The 20,482-nt window shown below is 47.2% G+C and overlaps 1 protein-coding gene across 1 annotated transcript in view; it reads left to right on the plus strand.

Moving 5' to 3' along the window:
* Nucleotides 1-20,482, plus strand: part of IA-2 (tyrosine phosphatase IA-2) — a 514,718-nt gene that overhangs the window by 212,237 nt on the left and 281,999 nt on the right. Inside the window, exon 13 of the mRNA XM_089545824.1 lies at nt 1,128-1,189. Within this exon, the coding sequence (XP_089401950.1) occupies nt 1,128-1,189 (62 nt within the window). The remainder of the gene's footprint in view (nt 1-1,127; nt 1,190-20,482) is intronic.

The following is a 20,482-nucleotide window of genomic DNA, read 5'->3' on the forward strand; positions in this document are numbered from 1 at the left end:
AACACCGCCACAGGCAAAACTCGCAAGTACAAGCGTGATAACGTCATAGGACAAAACAGTTCTAGTGTTGCTAGAAACAATGGTTCTAGCAACACTAGAACATGAGAAGTCATGAATCACTGAGGCGCAGCCAATGCATGCGCAAATCTCCTTGACGTCGCCAGATGGCGCCACGTACCTGGCAGCTACGCGCGCGCCTGCAGCATCGGGACCAATCAGCGCCTGCTCACCGGCGTAGGCGGGCTCCCGGTATTCCGCTAACGGTAACAAGGTACACCGTATGCTAAAGGTGTCTATTTGCTAGAACTTCGTTGACGACTTCGAGAACAGGACCCATCGTAACGCTGGCAAAACGCCGGTGCAAACGTAAACGACGCGACGGTAGCGACGGCCGCAATAGCCGATAGATGCCTTCAACGTGCGGCCGGCGGTAGCTTTCTTTTCGGCTGCTGCCAGGCCGCATTGCTGGCCGCCAGAAATAATGGAGTCTGCGCCACGTCATGTGCACGTCATGTGTCACGTCACTTAATCCTGTGTCGTCATAAGAGAATCCCAAGTTTGAATCAGAGCGGCGGGAAAAACGTTTTCAACTTCGAATCCAAATTTCTTAGAAATAAATGCATCTTTCGCTGCCGGCCAAGTGGCAACAAATCCATGAAATGCCGAACTATCGGATTTTGCTGTAAAAAAAAAATATTAATAGAGCTCTCCTCAGTGTCCCTTTAAAAATAAAGGAAACGAAGATAAGCTGCCCAATAGGGAGAAAACATTGATGGTCTTGAGGATAAAAAATAAAAAATTAACCTCTCTGCTAACATGCACGCCAGTATTAAAGACGATAGCGCGGGTCGCGATAACACTGCCTCGAGTTTTTTTTTTTTTTGAGGCGTCCCACACAGGTTAGTATTTTATTCTGCAAGTAGTCAGTCTGCTGTCGCTATCAAATTAATCAAAACAGGCAACTTTTATATCGAAATGAAGCAGCGTGTTGTTCTACTTTCTCGTGACACCTTTGGAGCAGTAGGTCACTGAGAATATCTACAGTGCTGCACATTTTCCATGTCAAAGTTTGAAGGCGATGCACTGTCAGTGCGTGACCTCCGTGCTCTCTTGTCTTTTTGTTTCAGAGAGCCTGGCCGACACGCTTCACCAGAACTACACCATTGTGGCGGCAGGTGTCGTCGGAGAGGTTCGTATCGTACGCACGCATTCTACTTTGCCTTCATTTCACATTATCTTCTTTTCGGCGTGCATGGCTTGCAGCACGTGCTGCTCTTATACCTGTACACAAAGCCCGGGCGCCTCGTTCTTTCTTCGAGGTCGTCCACGTGTCAGTCACCGGAGCCGCGCCGCCCGCGGTTTCTCTTTCTCGCTCGCTCTTGCCTGCTCCTCTCACGTTGCTTGTTGCGACATTATGAGTTTACAAGAGTCAGCGGACCGTCGACGCCTTCAGGACGACTACGTACACAAAATAGCTGAGCCCCAAAGAAGGACGGCTCCCCGTTCGACAAATGTACCGCGTGTGACGACTATGTACAGAGTGTAGTTGAGTCTAATTAAAGTAGACTCCCCGCACCACTAAGGTATCGCGGGTACGACGAAGTACATGAAGCAGTTAGAAGCATAATAAATGAATAAGAAAATAAGCCTCTCCCGCACCACTACTGTATCGCGGGTACTGTATCGCGTTGACTGTACGACTACGTACAGATAGTAGATGAGTCCTTTAGAGAGGACTCCCCGCTCCACATAAGTACCGCGGGTAGTACGACTACGTACAGATATTAGTTTGGGCTTAAAAAAGAAATAAGAAAAAAACTGCCCTGCCCCGTCAACGGATATCAATTTTTTGTTTAAAAGCGCTATAGTTTCGGGCCAGCGTCCGGACACTTTATTTCAGTGCTTCCAAAGTCCCGCCGTGTATTGACATCCGTTTCAGCTGTACTTTAGTCCCATCCTACCGGTTGCTACTTTCTTGATTTTAAGGCGAAACCCTTTCTTGGCTTGTGAGTGGCGTGGACGGAAGTTGAAGACGGACACTGTCCGCAAAAGTGTCAGCTTGAACTGTCAGTCATAGCAGAAAATTGTGGTCTAAGTAGGAATCGAACCCGGATGGCCGGCGTGCTAGACGGGGGATGCTGCGACACCGCCACGACACCTCGACGTTTGAAGCCGAATAAAGGCGCGTCAAGTGAATGCACAGTTCTTGAAAACGTATCTTCGAAATATGCACTTAGGCCTACATGAGTAATTCATCATCATCAGCAGCAGCATCATCATCATCCTGACTACGACCACTGCAGGACCAATGCCTTTCCCATATCTCTCCAATTAACCCTGTCCTGTACCAGCTGCGGCCACCCTGATCCGCGCAAACTTTTTAAACTCATCCGCCCACCTATCTACCCCCCGTTCGCTTGCCTTCTCTTGCAATCCAGACCGTTACTCTTAAGGACCATCGGTTCTCTTGCCTTAGCATCACATGGCTTGCTCAAGCCCCTTTCTTCTGACGAGTAATTAGTAGCACGTTAACTACAGATGTCGCAATCCGGCGAGTACCAAATTTCTTCCGTTTCCGGTAATTTCCTCCGTGCGTGGCGTGCACTCGTAGCGCCATCATGCGGCACCCACTGAAAACCACCCTCGCAATGTACGGCCCCGGCCCAGCAGACGGCGAACGTGGCGGACGCACGTAAGGAGACTTCATTGCAGCTCATATTTTTTTTTTCTTATTTTCGAGCCGGCGGATTCGAAGTACTGGGCGATCCGTGACCATCGGTGTTGCAGCTGGTTCTGGTATTGGGCGAGCCGCGGTCTTTTCATTTTTATAATTTTTTCACAGCTGGCTCTGGTACTGTGCATTAGGAGAGTCGATGCCTTTTTATTTTTCAAGCACTTTTAAAATGTAAAGTAAGGAAAGAATAAAAGAAGGAAGCTCTCACCTTAACCCAAATTTCGATAACTTTGCGAACGTCCTCTGACTTTACCCGACGGCCATGTTTTGCATGTTCTTTAAAGTATTTCGGTTCGAACTCCTTTAGTTCATATATTATATTTTGTTGTTGGCGAGTATTGACGTTGAAGAAATATACAGAATACTGAGGATGAAAAATGATCCTGCTATACACCTTACACATTTAACGCAATATTTAAGTATTGTTCGTTACGGAAGCGTTCGGCAGATCCTTAGAGTATTAGACTTTAAACCTGCGTTTACGCCGCGATGCCAGGCTTACGAATGGTCCAAAGGTCACTGCATGAAAAAAATAAAAAAGGGGAAAAGAAAGCCGAGCACAGAATTTTCCTGCTTGCTAGATTTACGTATATTACTGAACCAAGTGGACGTTCGTCTCTGTGGGCTGGAATATTCATTGCAAAGACAGAAGGGAAAAAATGTGCAATTGCTTTATGTGGTGGGCAGGGTCTTATGTCAGCGAGCTCCCTAAATTTTAGCAAACGCTTTCTGCTACCTTTGAGCTACACGTACGCTGTATTCACAAGGCCTGATCTGGGAAAGCTTGTCGCGAGCCGTGAAAAGAATGAAATCTGTTTCGTGCGCGGCAGTCACCTTTAAAGTTATTCGTAAGTTTCCGACACTTCATTATACAGCATCCCTGTGCAAAGAAATCTGCATAAACTTTTTTTTTCTCCGTTGCTGCTCATCTTCGCTTGCTCATCGCCTCCCGGACACGTTTGTAACTGGGGGCACAGGAAGCCTACAGCTTTGTTTAGGTTTTTAATGCTGTTCATTACAAAAATGTTTTGTTCTCTACGGATGCAGTTTAATGGTCTCAGCCAGCTAAGAATTCAAGAATGAAAAACAAACACAAATAAGTGTTTGTTTTTATTGTTGTGTTGTTAACTGGCTCAGACCATTAAAATGCAGCCGCGGGAGAGGAAACATCTTTGTAATGGCACACATTAAAAAAAAAGTAAGTGTAGCTGTGGGCTTCCTGTGGAAGCGTTTGTTTTGGGCTCATTCGTCACATTGTTCCCACTTTTAAATTGGCATTTTTCGACGTGTCGTCGCATTACTGCTTTACAATTAAAGAAAATGATCATGCGTTCAATCAGGATGCGTGGACGGAAGGGGGCTGAACAAACCAAGTCTTTGTAGACAAGAAGACGATGTGGGGAGATTTCCCGTTTTTCAGAATATGTGTATCGGACGTGAGCGAATATGGTCCGTTCATAGCAGAAACGAACTGGCCCACAGTACGTTTTATTTGAGACAATAAAAATACCTGGCATTTTATCTGAGAGAAGGAGAAACTAAAGCACTTCTCAACTCTTACACTCTACAGAACTGTAGAAAAGTGTGAGCAGTCGGTTGAATACGTTAAATTATTGTGTTATCGCAGCTGGAGAAACTATAAAGCGAATTATATTACTTAAAATACCACAAACGCGCTAAGCATGTGGAAAGAAGTCTGCCTTGTTTTGGCATGGTTAAGCTGATATCAATTTAGCAGTGTCAAGACCAATTATGGTTCATAAGGTAAAATTTTTTTGGATGCAGATATTGACGGAATATGTACATTAGCAGGAAGTTTGAAGACGTCAATAAAAGTAAAAAAAAGTAAAAATATAGATCACTGCGGCGACCCGCATTGGGAGAATGCGAAAGCACTGACGCCTCCTCTGCACTCATCGCCTCTCTTTGCCTCATAATTTTCTTTTTGTTTATTAATTAATTTAACACTTGAATTTACGTAATCTCATGCTTTAATTAAAGATCAATTTATTTACTTTGATTAAACCTTCTTTTATCTCAATCAACCATTTCGGTTTTTCAAATTTGGCGCCGTGGTTGCTTTCCCGCCCACTTACTCTATCCCCGTCCAACCTATATAACCGTCCAGTGGTTATTGCTGATAATTAATTACATATTAATCTATGTCAATGAAACTTTTTGCTTGGATTAATTATCATTCATCAAATGCATTACAATTCATTTCAAACTTTGTTTTAACTCCTTTGCCCCTTTTCCCACTATTTTGCCGTCCACGGCTGTTTTCCCGTCCACTCACTATACAGACATCCGTGCTATTTCGACTTTTTCTCCACATTTTTGCTTCTAATTAATTAACTAATCATCCTCTCGACATATTTTTTTTGCGCAGCATCCTCATATCGTCCTCACAGTCTAAATAAAATAAAAATCATTCGTTTCATAAGGACACGTTTTGGTGACACGGCCACGGCGACATAGCCTAGAAATGTTTTCGCATTAAAAGAGAAAGAACCCACTTATAGATTTCCTTAGAGGCCGTAGCAGCGTCGCGGACGTTAAGCCTTGCCGCATGGCGCGATGTCAGCCGGACGACTGCGGTGACTTTGTCTACCTCGATTAAGTTGACCAGCCAAGTGCCGCATTAATGAAGCGCTTTTAATGCCGCCCCATTAGTTCGAGCGGTCATTCCGTGCTCGAGAGTCCCGTTACACTCTTGTCTTTTTTCCTACTCAAGCGCCGCCTACATCGACGCCTTCTATTCTCCCTCGCCCTGTCCGACGCTCCTCTACAGTTGTCCAGTTAGAGCTGTATAGTCATATAATGACGCTCCCCAATGTTGGGCGCTTTCATGTTCCGAGCCGAAAGCTATCGCCGTCGCTTGTGCAACGCTCGCAACATAGATAGTCGAGGGTAGCTCGCCATGGAAGAGGCGCACAAACGGGAAGAGGGAAGGGGAGAGGGGACACAGCGGAAGGGGGAGAGATGAAAGAAGAGGGAAGCGATCTCCCTTTCTCCCACCACGGCGGAAGCGGCAGGGTCGTCGCGGTCCGAAGAGCAGCGCCCAAGATTACCGGCGCGATAAACGTAAATAATTACCGAAGCCCTCGATGCATGGCGAGCAACAAGGGCTTCACGGAGCGCCCCCTTTTTGCCGCCGTAACGGGGCCACTCCCAGCTCGTATGTGTGCGTGAGTGCGTGTGAGGCATGCTGGCTTCCGCGTCTCCAATCGATGCGCACTCAGTACGGGTCGTGCGCCACTCTCCGAGAGCGCGCCGCCACCTAGCCGCGGCTCAGTTTAGCTGATGTTTCTCTCGCCGCGCTCACCTCATTTAAGGGCATGTGTCGATATTATTTGGTTGTATTTTTTTTCGCCTCTGCGCGAGTAGTCTTGAGATCATAGCTTGGAAAGCCGTTGCTTTGGTGCGTGTAGACGCGATTCATCCCGCCTGGCTGCGTATGAGCGATACAGTGACTTGGATCTTGGATCTTGGGTCTGCCCTTTTTCCGTTTTTTATTAAAACAGTTGATCGAAGTGTTTTGCGGATAGTAATTGGATCCAATACCGACAACTGCGCATAGAGATCTCCAATCGGGGTGAGTGACGCGTATGAATAATTATGAGGGGATGTGAAGATAACATTGCTTCAATTTTTGCTAGCACGGTGCGAGATTCGTATATTTTGTGCAATATATAAACTTGAATGCTCTCGAGCAGCTCTAATGTTCTGGCAACAACACTTTCACGACCTCGTCGTCTGAGATCTAGAGCTATGAGGGTGACTGCCTCATAAACTCTCGTTTGGAGACAGAGCTGGTGACTAGGGAGGTATAGCTCGTGGTGCTTCGCTAAGTCGACCTCTGGACCCTGCAAACATTTTCTTTGGAAATCACCAAAGGCTGGCTTCATCCGTTCATGCCTGAGCGCACATGCAAACGTGCGGAGGAGTGAGCTGGAACCCGTCAACGTCCCTGCTTCATTCTGTGACGCGGCTGACACGTCCTACAATCTCCGGAAGCTTAACATATATGCGACGGTTTCTTGGGGTTTCTGCACGCGCAGGCCTTGGATGATAGTCAGTAGCGGTACCATAGCGAGACGCGAGCAGTGGTATCCAGGGCGGTAGCCGCTCCGAAAGCATTTTGCGAATCATTCAGACCAACCGATTTTGAGATAAGTCGCCAAGCCATGATGACCCAAGGCCCTTCGACAACTCTTCGGGGAACAAGAGGATCGTCTTGATGAACATGCCTGCGCTACTGCGCTGATGCCGAGAGGAACTACTGGTTCCCGCCGCCTCATCACAGATATCACAAAGTACTTCAGCTTCAAAACAAACGTTACCAAGGAACAGGCAAAACGAAGGTATATGCTCGTGCTGCCCTGTTCACGATTGCTGCTCACGTGTCATATGGGAGTGTGGAGTTTATTCGTAGCCTCGCACTAGTTGGATCACGGAACTCCCTAGAGGTGTACGCTCGGCCAAATGGGGCGACTGGTTGTTGACCATGGCAACATGGCCATGGTTCGGTTCTGGGCGAAGCTGGTGAAGCTACGAGTGTCCGCGAACGAAGATGCTTTATGGCGTTCGATGGCGACCAAAGCAGCAGCCTTCAGAGCTGCCGAGAATCTGCATACCCGTAGAGCTGCCGCAGTCAAGAGTGAATTTTAAGGATGTCATATAAGGAGCGATTTCCGACTCAGCTCACTTGTGCGGTTTTCTTCCCCCCCTCCTTGCGATCGACGACATCGCAAGTTCTTTTTTCAGAAAATGGCGGTGAAAGGAGCGACCTTCAGTGTCACGTCACTCTCGGAAGATTCAGGGAAATATCTTTTATAAGTGGGTTTCAGTTAGAAGGGTGCGCGTATTGATCGAATCTGAGTCTACTGGGACATCAAACGGGTCTGGAACTTCCAACCGCTTTGTTTACCCGCCTTCTTCATGTGTGCAGTCCCGTCTAGCTCCAGACGATATCTATGCAGCACCTGCAGCGCGGTGCAGTATAGAGAGATATATAAAATGAGGCGGGGGGGGAGGGGGGGGGGGGTCGGTAGACATGTCTGCGCCTCTAGACGCTTAGACAACCTGTCTGCCTACTTTCTTAGCTGTGGAATGGGAAGTACGAATCATGTGCCAACCCCTATAATTTTAGCCGGCTACGAAATTGAAAATGTCTGGCAGAGTGAGCTGGCAGAGAATGTTGCAAGGCGTAGTACATCAAAGAATTTTCCCGTCCGCTGAGTAAATGGAATTCTTCGCATGCACAGAGATCTATTCATATATATTGAGTTGATGCAAGAAAGAACCATAATGGTGATCCGGATAGCTCAAGCAGTCTGTAGAGAACAAATCAATACCTGTTAATTGTGTCTATTTTTTGTGACGGCCTTAGCGTAGCGACTCTACGTGCGTCTGATAACTCCATTTATCCACGGGACTCATGCGACATGGCTAGCTCTTGGTACCAACCACCCTTCAGTGAAAGAAAAAAAAAAAAGAAAAAGCTCGCTAACTAGCGTCACAGGCGACGGGGAGAAAATAAAAATGCAGGACAGGTGCTGGTACTAATTTCGATTTTTCGAGAGCCAGGATTTCTTGCATTTTGATGGCGTCCGCTGGTGTGTGGCAGCTCGGCGCACCTGTCTCGCCGCCTCAAGGGAGCAATTAATTAGGCAAGTTGCCCTCCTCTCCACACCCGTTTGCGATTTAGACTCATGCGCCCCCACCGACTAGAGAAAACTGCGTAAGAGCAGTTGCTCTGGAGGCTATTCTCATTATTCATAATGCCACCAACTTTCCTGCTCGAGAATCGATAAAGGGTCACAACTCGATAATAATTCATACATTTGAATGAATGAATGAGTGAATGAAACAATTTTATAAAAGGAAGGCATCTAGCCATTGGCTGGTCGAGGAAATGGGATAAGGGCATAAGGTCCGGAGAAATGTTGGTCAGTTGTATCTGAAAAGGCATGAACGGGGCAGTGCATTGTGTTGATCAGAAAAATGGCGAATGCTGGCCGAAAAACTTCGAGGACACTTTGGCAACTGAAGTGTTGAGAGGCGAAAGTCGAGGACACTATGCCGTGACGACTTCCGGTGGATGTAACTTCACACCGTTCCCGTGGCTGTATCGATACCCAAATTATACATCTTTCGGGGATCTTAAGTGTTAATTGCGCTTAATTGCATATTTTTTTCATCTAATTTGACACAAATCCGGCGTTTTTCCGATCGGTCTGTGGCAATTTTTACTATGCCGTGACGACTTATGGTGGATGCGACGTCACACTGTTCCCGTGGCTATATCGACGTCTGCGTTATGTCGACACGATTTTGATATTTTTAACAATAATTAATTAACTCTACTCTACTCTACAGTCATCAAACGTCGGTTCTAGGTTCACTCTTACCTCCTCTATCTGAAGCAACCATTTATTTTCTTTTATCTCTTTTAGTTCAAGAGTTAACACGAGTTAAACGCTGCCAAAGGTGTGACACTCTCTGCTAACGGACGACATCACCAGCCATTAAAGGCTTCCGCCTTAATATGACGATGTCAGCCTGTCTCTGCGAGCGTACTATTACGAACTAAAGTTTTCGGGACATGTGTTCTTGGAAAAAAGTTTATTGTAGCTTTGCCTCACAATACAGTCGCGTGGTAGTGTTGCCAGTGGGTAGACCATCCACGGCCTCTCATACCTTGACACATTTGACGCGACTGGACTAAGTGACTGCGCCAAAATAATTTTTTTCGCGCACTGGCATCCCGTAAACCTACAGCAGCTAACCACGTGGAGGAGTTACGGGAATAAGCTAATGCCTTCGACTTCGGCGGGCACTTCCTTTGCCACAGCCAAGTAGTTGCACCGGAATCGCCTTCACATGGGACCGGTTAGAGTTTCCACGAGCTGCGAGAGAAGAAAGTAATGGCAAGCTACAAAAAACAGCGCTGGATTCCCGCATTCCTGCTCTAGGGTAGTCCAGGCGTAGGGCGGGTTAACCTGCAAATATTCATTGCTTGTTAATGGCGCAATTAGAGTTGAATAGGGCGCTATCGCATTCTTTGATAAGCAGCGTATTTTCTCATGGATCCGAGCGGGCTTACATGCCGCTGTTCGGGGGAGTCGCTGAATGTTTCCACTCAGCTGACTCGCCAGGCACAGCATGTCGTAGGAAGAAATGTTGGTCCATTCGGTGTTGGAGTTATGTACCGCGCCATGCCTGTTTCGTCAAGGAAAGGCTGGCGCGCGGAAAAGCGTTTGGAAACGCACACATAAATTTAAAATAGAAGGGAAGAATAAAAATATAGATCAAGGACATAGGTAAAATATCTCCACGTATGTGCCTAAGCGAACTTTCGAAACAGGAATCTTGCTTGCACAAAACGTGTGCTCGACGTAAATGAGCAATATCTCGACGACCGAGATTTTCTCATGGCATCTTCGAACAAAAAATAAATCAATAAAATACCAAAGAAGACAAAACCGCGAAATGGAGACCCCGAAACACAGGAAACACAAAAGAGAGCACAACAGTTCTTCCAAGCCAATCTTATCGACTTGTTGAGACTCGCAGTGTGGCACTTACGAAAGATGAGGCTTGCTAGAGCACATGCATTTATTTACATTACGTCAGCACTAAGTGCGAAACGTTTACCTCCTCTTATGGGCTTATTTCCCTTTCTCCTCTTTCAGTTTCATTTTCATAATAAAAGCAAAATAGCTTAGCCACCTGAGGCCTGTACACTCAACGCGAACGAAACAAGAAATCCTCTTCGGCTATTCGTGTGTGTGCGCATTTATGAGATGACCATCACCACGAACACGAAATCCAGGAACACGAAATACGAAATCACCAGGAACACGAAATAATCCAGCTCATCTTCGACGAGGGGCGCTTGCTGGCTTCGTCGGCAGAGCAGAGCGCCGTGCTCTTCAAGATGAAAGAACAAAAAAAAACAAAAACAACGAACAGTGGGAAAGAATCTCGGAGGGAACAGCACAGCAGCAAAGACAAGGTCGGAAACAAGTGCAAAGAAACTGTCCCACGCCCGTGCACACCAGGACAGGGAGTGACACCAGGGTTCGCACGCGGATGCACCCCCGAAGGCGTCGTCCCGGCCGCCGCAGCCAGCGGACCCCCTCCAGCGCAGCCGTCGCAAATCGGAAATCTCTGGTCGTAACCGGAGTAGGACTGGAATCCCGGTGCCGGCCGCGCCGACGTCTACGGGGAATTGAGATTGATTCGTCCCCTATTGGGGAGCTCCGGGGGACTGCTCCCGAAGTGAATGAAGGAAGAGAAAAGAGAGAAAGAAAGGAATGAAAGAGGAAAAGAGGAATTGGCTCTGCGGACCCCGCCGTGGTGCCGGCGCTCGCACGGAGTCTATATGTTTGTGTGTGGGCGACGGAGGTACCGTCCTGGGACGGTTACAGTTCGCCGCCTCGTATCGGAAACGTGACGTGGACACGGCGTGCGCTCGCGCGCTCTCGCTCATCTCAGCCTGTACTGTTCTCTCGCGCTTCTAGGATTCTGTACTTCGTGCTGTTTTTTTTTTTTTCATTAGAATTCTTTTTCGTTCTCCTGCTTCTCGGCTTGCACGCTGATGGAGTTGGCACTGTCGTACACGCCATTCTTGTTGCGTCGTTCCTGGTCGGCCGTCAAAACGATTGGCTTGGTGTCGCAACAGGTGTCCCTTTTTTCGGGCTAACACATTTATTTGCCGGTTTTGCCCTTGTAAAAAAAAAAAACAACAGCGAAAAAATGCGTTGTTTATTGCTATGAAGTTTTTTTTATATTCCTATCAAAACCACTACCAAAATCGTGCAGCTGCAGCTTGGTCTACAGTGTCTGTCGGCGTCCCTACCGTGGCTCCTGGTGGAGCTGTAAGCAAATCTGGAAACTAATAGGGATGCAGTAAATGCTGCTACTGCCAAAATAAGGCATGGTAGGGCAAGAAGAACCACATGGAGTAATGAAGTTAGACATTGAGGACTGTAAATGTTAATAAGGAACTGTCAGGTTTTAAAGTGTCTTAAAAAGAAAAAAAATATTTCATTAGCATCAGTTGGTTGCCCAGATTGACAACTTTCAGGAACTGACATGACTTCACACTTTCTTTTGTTCGCAGACAGAGCTTGCTATCTTGCCAACGCATCGGACGCTGCTCGTTGGTGTTTACCGTACGAGCTATTTGAGTCAGTGACCCAGCTTCTGCGCACTGCACGAATTAACCTCTCTCCAAGGATGTGCAAGGCACGCGGACAAACCTCAAGGGGCATTCCTGAAGAACCTGTGCATTTCAAGCTCAGGGATTAGCTCGGGCAAGCCAACTGACTCACGCAGGACGGTAGTTTGGTGCAGCCTACAGGCCTTCTCCGTAAAGGCATATAATGGCTGGTACTGGATGCTTCTGGAAATGTTTGCTCTCCACACTCTTCAACATCTAATGTTCTGTTGTAAAACTTTTTCTACTTTAGCAATGATGCTCACTCTTTGCGATTTGCTTGCTGCAGAGACACACTATATATGCGCAAACCATATGTCATGAAAAGTCGTAGGGCAGCACTGAAGATTTTTTATGAGGCTCCGAACCTTTATAATGAAAGGCGGAGAGCGTGGTCTTAATTAGACGATCACAGTGCTAGGGTGCTCTTGAAATATTAACGGCAGGAATTGGTAGCGGCTCTGGCCAAGTGCGATGCCGTCTAATTGCTTTTTACAAGGGCAATATGCAATAATGACTGGCTAGTATTTCTGTCTTAAGGAAACATTGCCGAGAAATCAAAGAAATAAATAAACAAAGAAGCGAATAAATAAAAACCTGTAGACTTGTTCAGTTACCTTGGGCTGGATTTGCGGGCTTCTGAGGCTAACTGGAAAAAACATGCTTTTTTTTTCCTGCCCTTGACAAAGGGCGCTTCAGCGCTTCCCAGTCAGTGCCCCCGTGAGTGAGATCCATTCCTTCAAAAAATGCTGCAATGCTGCACAGCTGAGAAAAGCAATAAAAGAGAAACATTTGTTCACTGTCAACATCTTTTTATCTCACAGCTTCTTGATTACGCTGCTGTCGGTGTGGACCAGAAAAAAAAGTAGCCGTGTCTAAACGCAGCTGAGCAGGATATACAGAGCGAAAGCTCTGTCTGCAAGCATTGCAAATATATTAGAGAGAGCAAATCACGGGACGCATCGCGTGTCACAAGTGCAAGAGCGAGCGTCCAGAGCGACGGTCGGCGCAGCGGTGGACGTGACTGCCAAGCACAAGAGCGAATCACGTGTCACATCACAAGCCAGAACTGGCGAGGAGGAAAAGCCGACGAGCAGCCAGCGCAGCGGCGGACCTGACTGCCAAGCGCGCAGCTGTCGCGTCGGCGAGTCACATGGCATGACGTCATAGCCACATGCGGCGCGCCTCCCGTTAGAGGTCAAATCTAAGAGCCAGCTGACCTTCAGGCTCAGCATGAGAGGAGTAGAGCTTTTCGCTCTAAAACTCTGTAATTAATCTCACGCTCGTTTCGGATGCTGCGGAGTCGCGAACGTCGCCATCTCAGCTGTTAGAGTACCCGTATCAGTCGCGTCGCTGTGGTCTCCCGACGCTGCTGTGACACAACACTGGCTTTAGTACTGAATAGCGACGGTCTTTTCAAACAACGCTTTTCAAGTTACAAGCTTACTGCTGCTCAAGCATACACCGTAGTTTGATGGCCTCTGAGAGTTTAGTGTCACGAAAAAAAAGGGAGAATGTTCACCAATGAGTGCAAGCCCTTTCATTCTTGATCATTGTCTCATCATTAGGCTTCTGTCGTAACGCACATCGTCATGGTGGATGAACAGCGAATTGCACAGCAATCGCTGTTACCATTTGCCGAGGCATGAACCAGTGGGGTTTCGACACACTCGACGTACGACGCTAGCTAATCATTGTTCACTTATGTCTGTGAGAACGAGGGTTGTACGCAATTTCCAAGTTCGGAAGTTATGACTATTTTAGTGCAAGAGAGAGTTAACTGCCTGAATCTGTTCAGAAATCAGCACCGCCAGACACACGTACAGCACTTTCAATGCTTAATCTGAATGAACATATTTTTTCTTTATTTAAACACAATGTCTCGGCTCTTCAAATTTGAACGCAGCATTAATTCCCTGATGGTGCCCTGCGGCTGTAAAGAAAGCTTCGATAGTCTGAATATAGCAGCGATGACAGAAAGAAAGAGGGAGAAGGATGGAATTTTTTGAGCAGTAAGGAAATCAGGGAAACGAAATAAATTCCCTAATAGCAAAAAAATAGCAAAAGAAACAAGAGGTTCGTAAGCGAGAACGGTCAGCTAGCAGCTTAACACTGAAACAGAGGCCAGCGTCGAGCGGCTTGTTAAAGTTTTCCGGATCACTCCACAACCGTGGGAGACAGCGGGGGAAAGAACATTTAAAAAACGAGAGACGGCAGGCTGCCTGCGTTGACTTTTTTCTTTTGTGCTTTATTTTTTGACCTAGCACCGGTGCGTCCACGCGTTTCGCTCCAGCGAGCCGCAGCTTGCTGTAAATCCCGTCCATCCAGCCGGAGCGAGCCACGGGCTCTCCGGTTGCTTGCGCACACCGACGCCGCGCGCGCGAATGTCAATCCCCGAAAAAAAAAAAGAAAAAGAAAAACGGCGTTCGCGCCTGGCAGCCCGCGCCAGTTTTCCTAGTAAGGCATCAGCGGCTATGCAACGGGAAGTATGAATGCGGGCTCGTCGGGTGAAATGATTCCTGGTGGCTTTTAGCGACCGATGCTTGCAACGCTCGTTTGCCACATCGAATCGTTTTTCGATCTCGCGTCTCCGAGTCAGCCTAGGGTAACCTTCGTCTAAAAAGCCCGCTTGAGAAGCTGCTCTTTTCATCCGTGTTTTAGATGGTTTTGCCTGCGTGGAGAGGTACTGCCACTTGTTGTGGCTATTTGCAGAATGAAAGGAGAGTCGGAAGTATGGTGGAAGTAAACTTGAAAAGGCAACGGTAGGTTTTAGGATGTGTTCTGAGCAGTGGCCCGAAATAAACGGGTGCTTTGGGAGCGGGAATATGCCTTCCTGATTTTGGACGATTATGTTCCTCGTCGTGTTGCCTCGTGATCTGTACTTAGGATGCGTACCGCTTGGAGATGGTGTTCGATCTGCTTAGGTAGACTGGCCATGGCTGCCTCGAGTGTTCCTCTCAGGAGGTATAAAGAGGAGAACGCTTCCACAACTGCAGCACAGAAACGAAGGTGCGCACTGACGATGCGGAGCATCCACAACAAGAGGATTTTGTCACAAAAAGGCGACAGGTTCGCTGTTTAAAAGCTTAAGACCTGTTTGAGTCTGTTATGCAAGCGCTATGCTATGTTATCTCGTTTATGATTCGTCGCTTGCAGTGTCACAATTTGGTGTCTATAGCGAGAACACGTTGACACTGCGCATTTTTCTTTAAGAAAACGAGAAAAAGTAAAGAAATAAGAAATATGTGTTGTTGACGGATTTCAGCAGTGTAATTCGGTACACATCTTAGACAACAGCTACGAGGACAACAGTTCTCAGTTTATTCAATATATTTTGACCTGGCTGATGACGAAAATAACACGCAAAAAAAAGAGATATCTCTCCTATGCTTGAGAGTGATTAGTCTCATGCCTGTTGCCGAATTAGTTAACGCAACAACGATAGTAGGTGAGGATGAGACAGTGCGATAACTGCTGAACTTAGAGCAGAGGCTTACGATATCTGAGACAAGTTTCCCGTTTTTTACGGTATGTTCTCATTTTCACAGCAAACCTTGAAAAATTGTTACCGGAGTCGTGAAAAAGACTGTCTATAGCGGTTTCCCTCTTCGATCTCCACAACATGAGTCTTTGCTAACTAACCCTGTGGGTCTAACACTTCACTGTTTATTTTTTGCTCATCTAGTTTTCTCTCTAAAAAACGCTTTTTTTGCGTTAGTGGATTGCGCAGTTAATTGCCGTCCAAAGTTAATCCCGCGTCTTTTAACGTGCAACGCATTTCAAAATTGCCTTCATCGCCGTGTTAGAGAACCGCGTTAGAGCTTCGCTCCTGTTTCGCAACGAAAGTACAAGCGTGTTCCGCGGAAGGCGCAACGCGCGGCTTAAAGCGGCGCCTGAAAGTAAAAGTGTAGCAAACAGCTGCCCCTGAATTCCGCAGGCCGTTATATAGAGCAGGCCTTCGCTCTACCCTCTTTGACAGGACTACAGCTATGCATATAAAATCCGGCACGCGATGCACAGGGCGAGCTATAGCGCGCAAGTGGTTTGCAGCGCCTTATGTAAAGAGCAGCTAAAGCAGCATAATAGATAAGCACAATATGAAAAGAAACGGAAGACAAGTGTAGGTGAAGTACGGAACGAGTAAAAAAAGGAAGGGCGCGCGATGGAGTTAGGGAATAGGGGAGGAGTGGGAGTAGGACGAGGGAGGGGAGGGGGGGGGGGGGGTAGCGGGTGCGGCGGTGCAAGGATTGGAGGATGGAGGGTTTGGACACGCCACGCTCGCGTCACGCCGAGCCCTCGACTTTGGGGGGGGGGACCAAAGTAGCGGCATTCCGAGCACCTGCTCTTGATGCTGATCCGACGGCGCCCGCCCTTCTGTTCGCTCTGGCAACGCATTTGCGGGTGAGTCCGATCGGCGCGCCATTGCACCGAGAGGGGGCCGAACGCCCAAAGGGAAAAGCTGCGAACAACAACAACCGCCGCGGCGTCGGCGAAGCGGACCAAATAAGAAGGAGGGGGGGGGGGGGGGGGGGGGGCAAGAAGGAAGAAATAAAGATTAATAATAATAGTAGGGTGAAGCAAAAAGGGCAAATCTCGCTCCACTGGCTGGCCCCACGCCCCCCACTGGACGAAACACAGCGTTGGCTGCGAGTGACGGTAATCTCCTGATCCGCGTTTCTTCGAAGGCCAGCCTTCGGCCGCTTTGTCGGAAGCTGCTGTTTGGCGCGCTCAAAGCTTTGGATACCATGCCGCCGTTGCTGCAACCATGGCTGCTTGCGCCGCGCTTGCTGCTGCTGCTCGCGCCGGTCTCGTAAGAGCGGCGTTCTTTGCCCGTGGGGCGTTCTTGCCGCTGGCGTGCCTCGCTGAGCGCCGCCTGTGTCCTTCATACGCCTCCCCATCGGTCGAGTAGCCAGAGCAGCGCTTGGGAAGTTGGCCTGCTTAGTATTAGAAACGCCGCGAGCTCCCAGGATGCACTGTTTGGTAAAGGAATTTCAGCGTGGCAGTGGTGTCTTTGATATGAATTGCGTTGTGTGGAAAAAACGATGGCGTTACGAGTACGGTGAGAGCATCACCATAAACGACGTCGAGTTACATAAAAAATAGCTGCTTCTTGTAGTAGGAATTTCTTTGTAACTAAAGTTTCGGTATTTTCAGTATTGTGGAGTGGTATAATAATTTGCTGCAAATGGAACCGGGTGGTTTGTGGCGATGGTGTCTTGGAAACGGCCATACGAGTTGCAGCCGTGTATAGGTTACATTTTAAGGCTTAGTGAAGTATGTTTCAATATTTTTCGTTCAATAATTTAAAGCCAGATCTTTGAGTTCAAACGATAGTATCTAAGCGGCCGTCGGTCATTTCAACAGATAACCAGTGGTCGCTCGTGGTTCCAGTGGGTTGCCGTTCTTTTTTTTTTAAGCGATATTTATTACCTCCGGTAGTCGTTCTTGTTGTGGGCATTTTCCTTCTTTGTAGCCACGAGCAACATGCAAAAACAAAGACGCTGAACCAATCTAGTTCCTGCAGCACCGTTAAATACTAGTAGTGGCTTCTAAAGGACGTTGGGTATGTGGTTACTCTTTAAAGTGAGAGTTACCCAACCTTGAAAGAACTCCGGTACTCTGAAGAGCAGCTGAGTTGCTTCCAAGAGGAATTCAACGTAGTACTGGGTGGCAGAGAGTGAGGCATGCAAATCGGATAAGGAAGATTGCGTGGATAATTGCAGCCGCATCTCAGGCAGGACAAGGTTGATTGGAAATCAATGGGAGAGGCCTTTGTCCTGCAGTGGGGTTAGCTGGCCTGATGATGATGAGTATGTGAGGCCATCATGGCTGTGCTGAAATGCTAAGCGTGACGAAAACATCTTCCGTTTCTCGTGGGGTCTTCATTCGGTCTTTACTAGCTCGTTGGTATTGAAATTTAAATGAATGTTTCTATTGAGCGGCGGCCTTGTGGTTATGAGCACACAGATTAGGCGCTGTTCCACATCTCGACAAATGGGTGAGAGAAAAAGAGAGACAAATTTACTGAATACCTAGGCCCTGGTCACTGGCAAGTTGATTCAGTGAACTGACGAGGCAAGTTCGGGTACAACATGCGCGTGGCAGGTGCTCTAAGAGAGGCCGTATCTTTTATTTGCGGGCAGCGGGGGAAGCCGAAGCCCAAATACGAATAAGAGATGCAGTGCAGTCGAGGATGGCGAGGAGGCAGAGGAAGAAGTGTAGCATTCAAGCCTCTCTCCAAACTTCCAGCACCTCTCTATTGATGCGTTCTCTTAGGTTTTTTGTTCCGTGCACAACGGAGGTCCGCTTCGTCTGGATACCTGGTCATTCGGGTATCTATTTCAACGAGGTGGCTGATTTATTGGCAAGGTCAGCTCTCACTGCCCCTGCAATCTATCCCGTACCTCACCTCATTCTGTTGTAGATCTCCCGTTTCCAGCGGTTCCAACATATATCAGCTAACTTGGGTGATCCGTTGCTGAATGCCGTGGATTTTCAACATTTACAGCTCCCATAGAATGCCCGATTGTGTAAGTCAACGCTGCGTGATGCGTCCTTTTGCGATGCAGAATCTCCCCCCCCCTCCCCCCCCCCCCCCCCCCCCCCCCCACCTCAACTTGTACTTGTGCAGACGCTGGTTCGCTACGACAAACCTTTCCACCTCATGCGGAGAAGTTGAAACAATAGACCATTTTCTCCTCTCTTGCCGGCGCTTCGCATTTCAGAGGAAACAGTATTTGGAGGTCCCTCTTTCGAGGTTAGGACTCACTTTGTCTCTACCAGTTCTGCACTCGTTTGGTGCGAGCGCCACGGGGTTCCCGTTAAGCACTGTTTGCGGCTACCTTCATGATTACATTATTGCAACTGGTCGCTTACCCTGCTAACTCCATATAAAATTACACCGAATGTCCAAGAAGCAAGCGTCTTTTCTTTTATTCTTGGTATATCTGATTTGTTTAATTTATTTAAAAATTTCAACATTTTATATAATTACTAATTTCTGTCATTCTACTATTCTACTTAGTTTTTTTTTCCCGCACATATACCTCCTTGGCATTCACCACCGTAGCTTGGCGAAACCCGCCGCGTGAGTATGTGCCATATTTACTGTGGAGAAGAAGAAGAAGAAGAAGAGCTCCACATATCTGCCCACATAGTAGGCTCCGCACATCTGCCAGCGTGGATACCTGAACGGTACTAACCTGGCTTGTCAGCCACTGTGTTATTCTTCTATCCAGAGACGGAGGCTTAGTTCTTATTTCTCTCTAACTGCTAGTGCTGGAAGTTGGAAACATTTGTCTCGAATTATTCGGGGCTATTAATCGTGTGATATGTATCCCGCTTCTGCTATCGGTCCAAAAAAGGGCAGGTAAGTAGTGAAAAAAGCAAACTTAGCATGCTTGTCGCTCTTTGTGTTTTTCTAGACAGTACAAAAATCTGTCACTAAGAAATGAATCATTATAGCCATCTGATTTTTTCTACTTTCCATGGAAATGAGTCCATTTATAAGTAACCTACCTATATTTATGGTAGAGAGAGGGTGCGGTAGATGGTCCTTGGCGATCACAAAATGAACAAGGGAGGGGAAAACCTCAGTTTGCTAGAGCCAACGTTTCGACAAGGGGACTTGTCTTCGTCCTATATTCGACCTATATTTAGTTAAAAACCAGGTCAGGAGATTCTAATACTAAAGCCATCGCTAAAGATGTACGCAAAAAGCATTAGCTAAAACACAATTTTCGCGTTCAATGCCTTAATTAACACTGCTACCTAAAACAGTCAGAGAGGAGGACAGGTTATGTTTTCCGGTGATAGGAGTTTGCTTCCTGCTGTACCTTAGTTAGGAAAATTAAGCCGTGCCCTCGGCGGAAACATCGGAACTCCTTGTCAGCCACTATCTGTAAATAAATTTTCCCACAGAAGTCTTCAAAAAAAGTAAACAGACGTGGTGGAGTAAAACAGTTCTCTTGCGGCAAGTATATTCTTAGTGGAAAAGTGTGCAGCACGTTTCAGGCAGTGATAATTATACGAGATATACATGAACAACGTGCGGTTTACTTGTCACAGTTGCAGTCCTGTTGTTTGAGTGTGCCTTTCTGGCCCTAAGTACCTCCTCGTTTCGCACTTTTCTAGGCGCGGTGCAGTGTGGCATTACCGGAAACATGTCCAGTAGCGTACCAAAAACGGATCTCTGTGCAGGCCTTTATAAGAAGGACATCTCTTCGACATTGTGTATTCATAGTTTTTGAACTGCGCTGCAAAATTCTCTTCAAGCCCGCTAGAATATTCATTTGTCGGACAACGGGTGTACAGCGTTACAGATGCGAAGTGCGGATTATTAGAACCCATCACAGGAAGTATGGTCTGCTAATCACGATGCATAGCTGCCAACAGAAATTCATCTTATAGTTTATACAGCAATGCATTGCATTGCAGGCACAGAAAACCCTGGAAGTGGCTTATTGCATTTTTCTTCGGTGGAAAGCCTCCTTTAGACCTCCCCAATAGTAAACAGGTTAAGT

This window comes from Amblyomma mixtum, chromosome 5 (genome assembly GCF_055824585.1).
Source record: "Amblyomma mixtum isolate Tamu chromosome 5, ASM5582458v1, whole genome shotgun sequence".
Lineage (NCBI taxonomy): Eukaryota > Metazoa > Arthropoda > Arachnida > Ixodida > Ixodidae > Amblyomma > Amblyomma mixtum.